The sequence below is a fragment of the Enhydra lutris genome, unplaced genomic scaffold, assembly GCF_002288905.1.
Source record: "Enhydra lutris kenyoni isolate GAN:26980312 unplaced genomic scaffold, ASM228890v2 scaffoldscaffold4, whole genome shotgun sequence".
NCBI classification, from domain to species: domain Eukaryota; kingdom Metazoa; phylum Chordata; class Mammalia; order Carnivora; family Mustelidae; genus Enhydra; species Enhydra lutris.
In genome coordinates, this window is record NW_019154088.1 from 61,010,464 (window position 1) to 61,022,670 (window position 12,207).

General features: G+C 37.6%; 1 protein-coding gene across 5 annotated transcripts in view; it reads left to right on the forward strand.

The window, feature by feature from the left end:
• LOC111159793 (fucosyltransferase 8) overlaps nt 1-12,207 on the forward strand; it is a 294,732-nt gene that overhangs the window by 265,161 nt on the left and 17,364 nt on the right. For all 5 annotated transcript variants that reach the window (XM_022522421.1, XM_022522412.1, XM_022522403.1 and 2 more), the window contains 2 exons: nt 6,745-6,991; nt 11,828-12,004. In XM_022522421.1, the coding sequence (XP_022378129.1) occupies nt 6,745-6,991; nt 11,828-12,004 (424 nt within the window). The remainder of the gene's footprint in view (nt 1-6,744; nt 6,992-11,827; nt 12,005-12,207) is intronic.

Here is a 12,207-nt window from a genome sequence, read left to right on the forward strand (position 1 = left end):
GGCAGGCAACAGTTGCTCATTCAAGTTCAAGAAGAAATCTCTATCAGCCGCAGTGGTTGAAACAACAAAAAGAAAGTAGCCCAGCTGTTCATTTTTTAACAGTGTATCTTTCCTCCATATTATAAATGCGAACAGAGCTCAGTCATTAAATGAAGATATAACTATTAAGGTCATCATTGTTAAAAATCCCAAAGAATATACCTCACATATTTATGTGATTTTTTTTTTCATGTCCATCTTACTCTGTCCAAGTAAAATCAAGAAAATTCCCCAGTGCCTCTAGAGGTCCACAGCTATTTAGCTTTCAGCCTTGATCTCCTTTTACTCGTACCTCCCATAACAAGTCTCAGAGAGTTAAGTAAGAATTTAAGCAGTCATATTTGGCCACAAAGTGTTGAAGAATATAAATCCAAGAAATCCAGAAAGTCTTTGTAGATATAATTTAAGCATACAAATTCTCTGCTGTGATACATATTACTAGTTTAGACAATTTACTGTCATTCTGTGCTTTCAGTATAGGACAGAATTTTGGTCAAGTCAGTTTAGTGGTAATAAGGTATCAGAACTGGGCTCCTGGGTGGCTCAGTGGGTTAAGCCCTGCCTTCGGCTCAGGTCATGATCTCAGGGTCCTGGGATCGAGTGAGTCCCACATCGGGCTCTCTGCTCAGCAGGGAGCCTGCTTCCCTCTCTCTCTCTGTGCCCGCCTCTCTGTCTACTTGTGATCTCTCTCTCTGTCAAATAAATAAAATCTTAAAAAAAAAAAAAAAAAAAAAGATATCAGAACTTACAGAGAGCCAGAGTCCCTACTCTTCAGTTTGAACATTTGTTGAATATTTTGAAAAGATAAAAGCTGCTTATTGTTCTATTGCCTATGGTAAACAGTGTGATAAGATTTACTTTGGGTGTACATCTTCTATCTCCTTATACCTAGTATATTTAGGAGTTTATCTTTGGCTCACTGAAATTGGGAACTTTGATTACTTTTCAAAGAATATGATATTTTGGCACATAATCTCTTCCTTGACCAAACTCTAGCTAGGTTTTTGAGAATTGTTCAGCAGAATGGATCCCAGGGTAAAGAAGTAACATTTTCAGGGCGCCTGGGTGGCTCAGTGGGTTAGGGCCTCTGCTTTCGGCTCGGGTCATGATCCCAGCGTCCTGGGATCGAGCCCCGCATCGGGCTCTCTGCTCAGCAGGGAGCCTGCTTCCCTTCCTCTCTCTCTGCCTGTCTCTCTGCCTACTTGTGATCTCTGTCTGTCAAATAAATAAATAAAATCTTTAAAAAAAAATTTTAAAGAAGTAACATTTCGGAGAATTACTATGTGTCAGGCAGTGTGCTCAGCTTTCTCCATGTAATATCTCATCCTTAAAATAACTCGATGAATGAGATACCATAGTTAATCCCATTTTACAAATGAATAAGGTACTATTATCAATGCCGTTTTCCAGAGGAAGAAACAGGGGTGAAGTTAAATATAGCTTGTGTGACCCAAAGTCACACAACTGTTAAGTGATAGAGTATTTGAACACGAGTTTTTGTCATTCCAAAGCCCTACTCATAATCACTATGCACTATAGTGAAGGTACTGTGCGAAAAGGCATTTGCTTTACTGTACTTATTTGATGTCTCTCCCCTGGTCCAGCCTCAAGTAGGGCTGTGTGCCTCAGCAGTGGACACAGTCTTTGGAAAGGCTCTTGGGTATGATGCCATTTACCAGCTATAGCCATTCAAGGCAACCCCTAGAAAGGGAATTAAAACCTCATTCTACCCATCTATACCTATTTGAGGAAAGTCTGGACATATGTGGGCATTGAAGGAAATTGCCTTAGGAGTCTTGAGACCAGAAAGCACATTGCTTTTTTGGTTCAGAATTGCCAAAGTGTTGCTTATAATCCCCTCTTCCTCCCAAGTGAAATTTAAGTTCCAGGTAGTGATGTCTTATTGGAGATTTTTCCCATCTGGCATCCCTATTCCAAACCTCTTTATTTTGACCATCCTGGCTGTATGAATTCTGTCTTCAGAGGATTTTCTCCTCTAAGTTCTGTTTCTCTCACAAGTCAGAGTGATACAGTCACTGAGTAGCAACTGAGAAAAGAAAACAGTAAATGGAGAAGAAATCTCATGGACTAGGACCCCAAATCTTTGAAACGTTTTTCACCATAGCAGAACCTATTTGTTCATGGTAGATGTTAAGATCTTTCTATTAAATCTACTAATGATTAATAATTCTAATTGTCTAATTCCAGGGCTAGTGTCTCTGTCTTATGGTACATGGAATGATTACAGAGTAATGCTTTTAAATATAGGGTTGCTATGGGGGCTCCTGGGTGGCTCAATGGGTTAAGCCTCTGCCTTCGGCTCAGGTCATGATCCCAGGGTCTTGGGCTCGAGCCCCACATCGGGCTCTCTGCTCGGCGGGGAGCCTGCTTCCTCCTCTCTCTCTCTGCCTGCCTCTCTGCCTGCTTGTGATCTCTCTGTCAAATAAATAAAAAATAAAATCTAAGAAAAAAAAAATAGGGTTGCTATGAATTGAGCATCAGGGAAGAGGGCTTCTCTAGAGATACTTGCCTGCAGCTGTGGAGATGTTCCCTGTCAAAGAGCAATCTACTACTGGCAGAGGGCTGTAAGTATACTAACAAGCCTATTGAGTCTTCCCTGCCTTTAGCAAAGAGAATGACCTTATAAAACAGAATTAGCAACAAGAAGAGGTAGTCTTGAAAATGAGTCTCTGAAATAATGAATAATGACCATATCAGTTTAAGTTGAACTAGGCAGTCAATTATCTAATACCTAGGCTAGTTTTCTGTGATTCTTTCCAAATGCATAGTGCTGACTTTTGTATGACTTATATATATATAAAACATTCTCTTGCTGGGAGGTTAATGCAGTGCTGTTTTTTTTTTCCCCAACACTAAATAAAGTCTTAATAGAATGGCAGAGCACTCTTGATTGATCAAAAGGGGACATACTTAAGTGCTTTGAAATATATATATAGGTTCCAGAAAGCAGAATGTAATGTAAGTAATGTAGTAAACACTAGAGTCTAATCCTGGCCTTTTTGTTAGCTTTATTACCTTTGAGAAATTCACTTATCCTCTCTAGCTTATTTCCTCTGTAAAGTGAAGGAGTTTAAGTTAAAATGAATTTCCCAAACTCTGAACCTACCACAGATTACTGGAGATTAAAAAGCATTTCAGATAATTTCCTGATAAAAGATTAAAATAAACATTGAATCACATAGTTGAGAAAGTTACTTTTTCAGTCTTTCTAATTATGTCAGAAAAATTCTCAATTTGGTATCAAGATATCTTTAATAGTTCTTTAACACTGGATAATTGTTTAGGGGTAGAGATGGGTAGGAACAGGTACTGGGAATCTTCTATTCCTCAAGAGTTTTCGATAGAAGAAAAAAGAATTCTTTTACTTCAAGGGGAAAGTACTGAAGTGCTTTTTTGCTTCTTTCTGTCTACTTCATTTCCCTTCCACTTGGAAGGAAAGTAGTGTACAACTAGTAAGTTTAGGAAAAGGAACCAAACATGTGAGGCACAGCCCTTTCTGGCTTCTCTCCTGGTACAGCCCCCTCTCAGAAGGCATGTTCCTCCTCCTCCCCTGGGTAAGAGGCCATGGTTGACAGACTCTACATAAGGCTGGGGAGAAACTATTAGGAAACCCAAAAGCCCAAAAATCCAAAACAAAGAACCACATTCTGTAGTTTATCCTTATTAGTAATCAAGCTGGTATTTTAATTGCCATTTTATTCTTCTCTGTCTCTCATTTGGTTTCAAACTCACAGGAGATATAAGGGAAAAAGCAATTATACCCCTTTAATGTCGTCAATAATCTCCTTTTTAAACAGAAATCTGGCTTGGGCTCAGAACCCTTCACAGAATAGTATCTATATAGAATTTAGTAATATGGTTTTGTTTTCAGTGAAGTTGGCATCTATAAAATAAAACCGTGGAGGTTTTAAAATGAATTTTTAAAACATTAAACAGTACAGACAATGCATAGATATGGTAAAAATTATAAAGTTCATACATAAATGACTAAAGTTTAGAAAACACTGAACAAAATTATCTCTAGGATCTGTTCCAGATTTAAGTTCTTTTGGATATGTATACCAGTAGAATAAAAAATGTTAGGTGGTAAACCAAGTTAAAAAAGGAAACTTCTAACATAACATGTACTATGTTATTTTCATTTATTTTGAAATATATCACTATCGAGGGAGCTAAACTTTTATTTTTTATATGAATGAAAATGGTATTGATATGAAAATGGTAAATTTGTAATATTGTACTAGGCGGTTGAGTATTGATATCTTTTTAATAGTGTGGTTTTTGGTGATGGTATTTTGTTTCATTTTGTTTATTTTTCTTTTACTGAAAGCAGTCAGTTCTGGGAGAGGATTTTGAACTAGAAATCTTGGAGAGCAAGAGCTAGTTATCATTGTATACTCTGCCTCATACAGTGTTTGGAATATAGCAGTGTTCAATAAATATTTGAACAACTGAATGAATGAATGAACAAAGAATCAACAAAAATAAACTGAATTCTCTGTCCTGAAGGTATAAGCATAGTTTTCATTTATATCTGAAAGCTGTCAGTAGGACTAGCTGTAAGAAAGCTGAGGCCTTGGGGCAATCAGACAGGATAATACTTCTATATAAGTGAAAGATGAAGCTAGTTACACAGCGCATTTAGAATTACCTTGTTAGGGGGCGCCTGGGTGGCTCAGTGGGTTAAGCCGCTGCCTTCGGCTCAGGTCATGATCTCAGGGTCCTGGGATCGAGTCCCGCATCGGGCTGTCTGCTCAGCAGGGAGCCTGCTTCCTCCTGTCTCTCTGCCTGCCTCTCTGCCTGCTTTGGATCTTTGTCAAAAAAAAAAAAAAAAACAAAAAAAAAAAAAAAAAAAAAGAATTACCTTGTTAGGAAGAAATCACAAAAGGAAGGTAGCCCTATTAATTTTGCTCTTGTTTATGGTCATATAGGAGAGGCTAGATTTTTCCATTCTTCCTTTTTTTTTTCCTCTCATTCATGTACTACATTCTTATCATGTTCTGATATCCGAGAAAGCACCCCAATTTCCCTTGTCTTAGGGAAATTATTAGAGCTTAACTTAAAATGTAGTTCACTCTTTCCCCACACATTCTTTTTTTTTTTTTTTTCAAGATTTTATTTATTTATTTAACAGAGATCACAAGTAGGCAGAGAGGCAGACAGAGAGAATGGCAGCAGGCGGGGTGCGGGGCGGGGGGGAACAGGCTCCCTGCTGAGCAGAGAGCCCCATGCAGGGCTCGATCCCAGGACCCTGAGATCATGACCTGAGCTGAAGGCACCACTGAGCCACCCAGGTGCCCCTCCCCTTAATTACAGCTTCTCATCTGATAAGGTGCCCACCCCGCCCCCCCTTTTTTGTGTGTGTGCCCATCTCTTTCTTAACTGACACCCTAGATGAATTGCAATACTGGTGTTAAATTTTTTTTATTGCCATTTATTCATGCAGCAAATGTCATGTTTCAAGGGCTTTGTTCTAAGAATCCTGAAATGAATCTTACATATCAGAGAGAGAATATTAACCAGACATTTTTAAATTTTTAGTTAGACCAACTAATTTTCGAATAATCATGCAGTTGGTTTAAGTGATTACTTTCCCAGGTCATATAATTTACCTTTAAACATTTTGCATATGTGCAAAAAAACCCCTCAGAATCTAAGGACTATGTTCTAGTGAATACATTTTAAACATATTCTAGGTTTATTCTCTATAAATGCATTCTTTTTTTAATGGTCCGGTGATTAGCTGTGATTCTAAGGATAACATCTTAAGTGGAGTTATTTTATATGTTCAGGTTAATATTTTCTGTTATTGAAGTGTTAATTCAGTACATTTTATATTTGTGAAATTTCTCTGCCTGATGTCTTTGTGTCTTCTAGTTATTACTATGTGGTCTTCAATATGTAAACTCAACTCTAAAGTCACTGGCTTATCCTATTTTGGGATGTTCATCTCATTGCATTATAAAATTGATAGAATGGCAGTAATAGTAGTGATATGTAGAAATTGGATTCTGAAACTATTCATCTTCAAAAATTAGCATCTAGTCTCTGTTCTAACTTTAAATTAATATCCAGGTAAACAATCAACACAGATTATATTGTTATCATAATTGAAAATATAAAGACAATTTGGCCAAAAAAAAAGACCAGAATTACCTTTTTTTTTCTTTAAAAGATATAACTGCTTGATTTATAATTATAATCTTTAAGTATCTCTAGAATCTTTGTCCTATATCATGAAAGTAATGCAAGAACCATTTGCTATAATGACAATCTGGAAGTTTTGAGAACACTTTATTGTCTAGTTCAAAAACAATTAAAAAAACAGAACTTTGCCTCGCTGGCTGTGTTCACCAGGTGTACGGCTATTCTCTGATTAGATAGTTTGAGTGCTGGATGTGTCCTTATCTGGGGTATGAGGTGTTCATATGGCAGCTATGTTATGACAGGGAAAAAAGAAAAAACACCATGGAGTTGAGAGGCAGACCAGCCTAAATGTGAAATTTAACTCTGTCACTTCTGTGCTAGTACCTTGGGCAAGTGAATAGCTGCCTCTGTAAAGAGAGAATTTTAATACTGCTTTAGAGTGGCCGTGAGGATGAAAGCATCCAGAATGAGCTCTTCTTAAATGATAGTTGTATGAGGAAAGCAGTATGGTGATGGTATGTTTTGATATTCTCGCAGGTGAAGTCAAGGACAAAAATGTTCAGGTGGTTGAGCTCCCCATTGTAGACAGTCTCCATCCTCGTCCACCGTATTTACCCCTGGCCGTACCAGAAGACCTTGCAGATCGGCTTGTACGAGTCCATGGTGATCCTGCAGTGTGGTGGGTGTCCCAATTCGTCAAATACTTGATCCGCCCACAACCTTGGCTAGAAAAGGAAATAGAAGAGGCTACCAAGAAGCTTGGCTTCAAACATCCAGTTATTGGGTAAGAATCTGACTTATTCCTCATAAAGTGATATGTAGTAGCAGAGATATGTATACTTTATACTATATTGTAAACTTTATGATATATAGTTTAATTTTCAGAGCCTCACCCAAATACAGATGTTCCAGAGTTCCCCTTAGGTCATGAAGAGATCATTCTTCATTTGTTCACTTAAACATCATACTTTGTTACCCTCATTCAGTTATTTATGTATTCATTCAACAAATATATTAAACCCATATTTCTGAAATTAGCTGTCTCTTCTAGGGAAGCTAGCAAATTTTTATTTTATTGAGAGTATTTTGAATGTTATACAAGTCTCATGTCTTATCCTAACAAGGCCATGAGATGAAGCTGTCACATTTATAGCTTTTCTATTGTACTTTTTGTTAGGCTTCATTAATTACCACTAGTGATTATTTTGCATTTTTTTTGATGTTCTGTTTTCTTTTCTGTCTTGGAAGCTATTTTTGAGAATAAGAGGACTATTTATAATGTAAGATAATGTTAAAATTATTATTCAAAATTATCTCTTGGCCCACTTGGGAATTATCATGTACATATGCAATCAGTCTCATGCTTATGTTCAGGGAGATGTATCTGGAAATCCTAGGACCACGAAGAATCCAAAAGAGCATCTTTGCTCATAAGGATGTGCTCCTGTACACAAAAATAAAAAAGTTATGGAAAGAGGAATTTTCCTGAGTCCTGGTGCCAGATTTCATACCTTGGGAAAATTTCCTTTGCCTAATGAGAAGAGTACTGGACTGAGACTTAAATGACCTGGGCAGTATGCCTGGCTTTTTCCTAATTCTGGACCAAGTAACTTATTAATGGTACTGGGCTATGATTTTTCCATCTGTAAAATAGGGAAGGTAATACCTGCCTTAAAAGTGATGATATGATAAGGAGGATAAAAAGATTTTAGTTCAGTGGAAAAAATGTACTGTAAAATATTATTACCTTTCAGAGAGATTGATGCTAAAGTAATTCCTGGAAATAGACTTGTAAGCTAGGCTGTGACATTCTGTAGCTTATACTGTTTGTAATACAGTCAGCTATTGATTAATATTAATACATGTGTTGATTCATTCACTTATTTGCAGAACATTTACTCAGATTAATTTTTTAAGTGGCTTCTTCTAGCTTATTACAGTCAATTGGAAAAAAGACATACAGAGATAACATTATATGGGTAGAATGTGATATATAACCTGAGAGAAGTATAAAAAGTATCATGAGAGCTCAGGGAAGAAGAAATGTACTTCCATCTGGATCAGGAAAGTCTTCATAGATTCAATGTTTGAACAGGATCTTGAAAGATAATAGTATAGTAATTAAATTACCAAAATACTTTCAACTGCACTATCTCATTGATCCTATAACATAGTCCTGTGAAGTGGGCAGAGGTAACCGTTTTACAGTTAAGGAAGCTAAAGGAAAGAGTATCTCTGCCCAAAGTTCCAGAGTTCATAAAGGCAAAACCAGGACATAGACCATCTTAATTTTTCTAGAAGCTTTCTGCCATACCAGAAAGCTACCCTAATTGTCCATGCACCATTCATCATATTAAGAGCTAGCCAAATATAGAAAATTGAAGTACCACAGATAATTATTTGTACATTGAGGTAGGGTGCTGTAATGAAAGAGAAGGACACTAGAATTCAAGAATCTGGGGGTACCATCTAACTTCTACCACTAAAAAATGCCATGACTTTGGCCAATATACTTGATCATTCTAGGTCTTCCTTGAGTGCCACTCTTTCCTCGTTTAAAACTGAACAAAAACTAAGTTAGATGGTATCTAAGGTTTCTATTCATATAGTACTAAACAATTAGATTTTGTGTCAACCCAACATTCATTAATTTATTCATTGTATTTGGTGCTATTGGAAGTAAATAAAATCAGATTCCCTGCCATGAAAGAGCTTCATATCTAATACAGATGACCATTGAACAATGCGGGGTTAGGGAGCTAACCCCCCCCACCCCATGCAGTTGAAAATCCATGTATAACTTTCAACGCCTCCAAAACTTAACTACTAATAAATAGCGTGCTGTTGGCTGGAAGACTTACCCATAACATGAAAAGTCAATTAGCACATTTTTATGCTATGTTTATTAATATACTATACTCTTATAATAAAGTAAACTAGAGAAAAGAAAGTGTTATTAGAAAATCATAAGAGAGGGACGCCTGGGTGGCTCAGTTGGTTAAGCGGCTGCCTTCGGCTCAGGTCATGATCCCAGCGTCCTGGGATCGAGTCCCACGTCGGGCTCCTTGCTCATCAGGGAGCCTGCTTCTCCCTCTGCCTGCCATTCTGTCTGCCTGTGCTTGCTCTCTCTCCCTCTCCCTCTCTCTGACAAATAAATAAATAAAATCTTTAAAAAAAAAAAAAAAAAGAAAAGAAAATCATAAGAGAAAATACATTTATAGTACTGTACTATAAAAAGTCTGTGTGTAAGTGGGCCCACACAGTTCACACCCATGTTATTGAAGGGGCAACTGTAGTGAAAGGCAGATACACAAAGAACTTTTACTTTTGTGACAATTAGGTTGAAATGTATGTTAGAGAAACCAGCTTCACTTTGCCTTATGTTGTCTTTTTGTTCACTGATGTCTTCAGAACCGTCACTTTCCTTAACTGTCTGATGAAAGACTTATATTAAACTAAAATGACCTGATATCTTTCACAGGCCTAACATTCTGATTCTTCCATAAAGACCATTATGCTCCTCTCTCAAATTCTTGATTCGGGCCTAATTTCAGAAGTATTTGGAGAATTGAGTACTCTGCCACGACCTCAAATGCTCCTCTTCCTTTGATTCGTCCTCTGTTATTACAGCTCTTCTTTGTTTTCATTTTCATATCTCCTCCCCACATCTTCCCTTTTGTCTTAGTCTTCATATGTATAGAAGTTACTGATACGCATTTATTTACTTTTTTTTTTTTAAGATTTTTATTTATTTATTTGACAGACAGAGATCACAAGCAGGCAGAGAGGCAGGCAGAGAGAGAGGTGGAGGCAGGCTTCCTGCGGAGCAGAGAGCCCGATGCGGGGCTCGATCCCAGGACCCTGGGATCATGACCCGAGCCGAAGGCAGAGGCTTAACCCACTGAGCCACCCAGGCGCCCCCCATTTATTGACTTTTAAAGACTTTATTTAATTACTTACTTGAGAGAGAGTATGCACGAGAGGGGACAGAAGGATGGAGGGGGGGGCAGACTCCCTGCTGAGCAGGGAGCCCAACTCAAGTTGGGGCTCTATCTCAGGACCTTGGGATCATGACCTGAGCCACTCAGGCACCCCTGATCCCTATTTTAAATGTTAGAGCTGAAGAAATTACATGGTGAAATCATGAGTAACAAATAGTGCTTCTTCTCATGAAGCTTCTCATTGAAATTCAGTGGAATTGTTCTTTCTATCCCACTTCATCTCTATGGAGCACAGTGAGCAATTCCAGTTTCATAAGAGAAGCAGTGATTAAGAAGGATGTGTGAAGAAAAAGATGATAGGATATGTGTTCATACGATGGTATTTACATCTGAACTATAGTCTGGAATGCAAAGGAAAGAATACCTGCAGAGATACCAGGTTAACTGCAGCGAAAATAGACCCTCACTCCAGACTCATAATCAAAAGCTGTCCCTTGGCTTGACCTAAGGTTTGCTCATATACTGTGACCTAAGGGGAGACAAATCTACCTCTTTCTTTTTCCCACGTATGAATAGTGGTTTAGTAATTTGCTAGGGGGGGATGCAAGAAGAGCAAATTTAAGGAGAGTTTTAATTTATGAAAATAAACTCTGACCATTATTATTTTCATTACAATTACTTTGAAAGCAGTAAGATGGGAGGAGAGTACTGTGGAAGTCAGCACATATTCAATGTAAATCTTTGTCCCCAATTTTACAGTTTTAGAGCTCTTTTTTTTTTTTAAATAGGACAGATGAGATCAGTATCTGCTTGTGTTTGATAGAGTGAAAAACAGCAAAAGGAAATTCATAATGCATCCAACGAAAGCTAGAACGTTTCCATGAACTTAAAATAGTAAGAATTTTTAAAAGGTTTGCCTGCCTTGATTGTGCTATAGGAAGAATCCGTGCAGGTCTGTGTTTTCCTCAAACAACTTTCATTCCTACAAGCTGGCAATTACAGTAACTATACAGGGTATCATGAAGGAAAAGAAAAGTTGGCATCAAAATGTTACAAAAATATATTTAATATTCTGTAATAACAACTGTGAATTTTTGTATCATTTGTTGTCAAAAATCTTTTTTTTTTTAAAGATTTTATTTATTTACTTGACAGAGATCACAAGTAGGCAGAGAGGCAGGCAGAGGGGGGGGGGAAGCAGGTTCCCTGCTGATCAGAGTGCCCCTCTATCCCAGGACCCTGGGATCATGACCTGAGCTGAAGACAGAGGCTTAACCCACTGAGCCACCCAGGCACCCCTGTTGTCAAAAATCTTAAAAAGTTACATCAACTTTTTTCTGGAAGGCTGGTTGGTATTTTGCTCCCTATATGGAGTATAACTCTGGAATCTCCCATTTATTTTACCATTATTTGTGGATACGCCAATTACTTTACAAGAAAACATTCTTCAAAAGCTTATTTTCTAATTCTCCCTGTATTGTGTTAACATGCATATATATTTAGAATGTATTTGTTTGAATTTTTTAATATTTTATTTTTTCTAATGGCAAAATAAAAGAAAAATTAATTTAAAATGTCTATGATGCCACCATAAATAAGGGTATAAAGTAGAATACCTAACAGCATCCAGTGGATCAGAACATTATCAGCAGAATCTGACTTTTTCCTTTACCCGCCAGAGTCCATGTCAGACGCACAGACAAAGTGGGAACAGAAGCAGCCTTCCATCCCATTGAGGAATACATGGTACACGTTGAAGAACATTTTCAGCTTCTTGCTCGAAGGATGCAAGTGGACAAAAGAAGAGTATATTTGGCCACGGATGACCCTTCTTTATTAAAGGAGGCAAAAACAAAGTGAGTTAGATGAGCTAGTGATTCTAGACTGGGATTCTTTTCGGTTGGAAGGAATCCTTAATTCCCATAACTTGTGATTCTTGTTACAGTATTACTACTGATTATTGGCAGTTTTTTATTCAAGCAACTGTGTACTTGTGTGACTGTTAATATAATCAAAGCATATTTGAGGATCCGGCAAGGTATCTGAAGTCTCCTGGTGT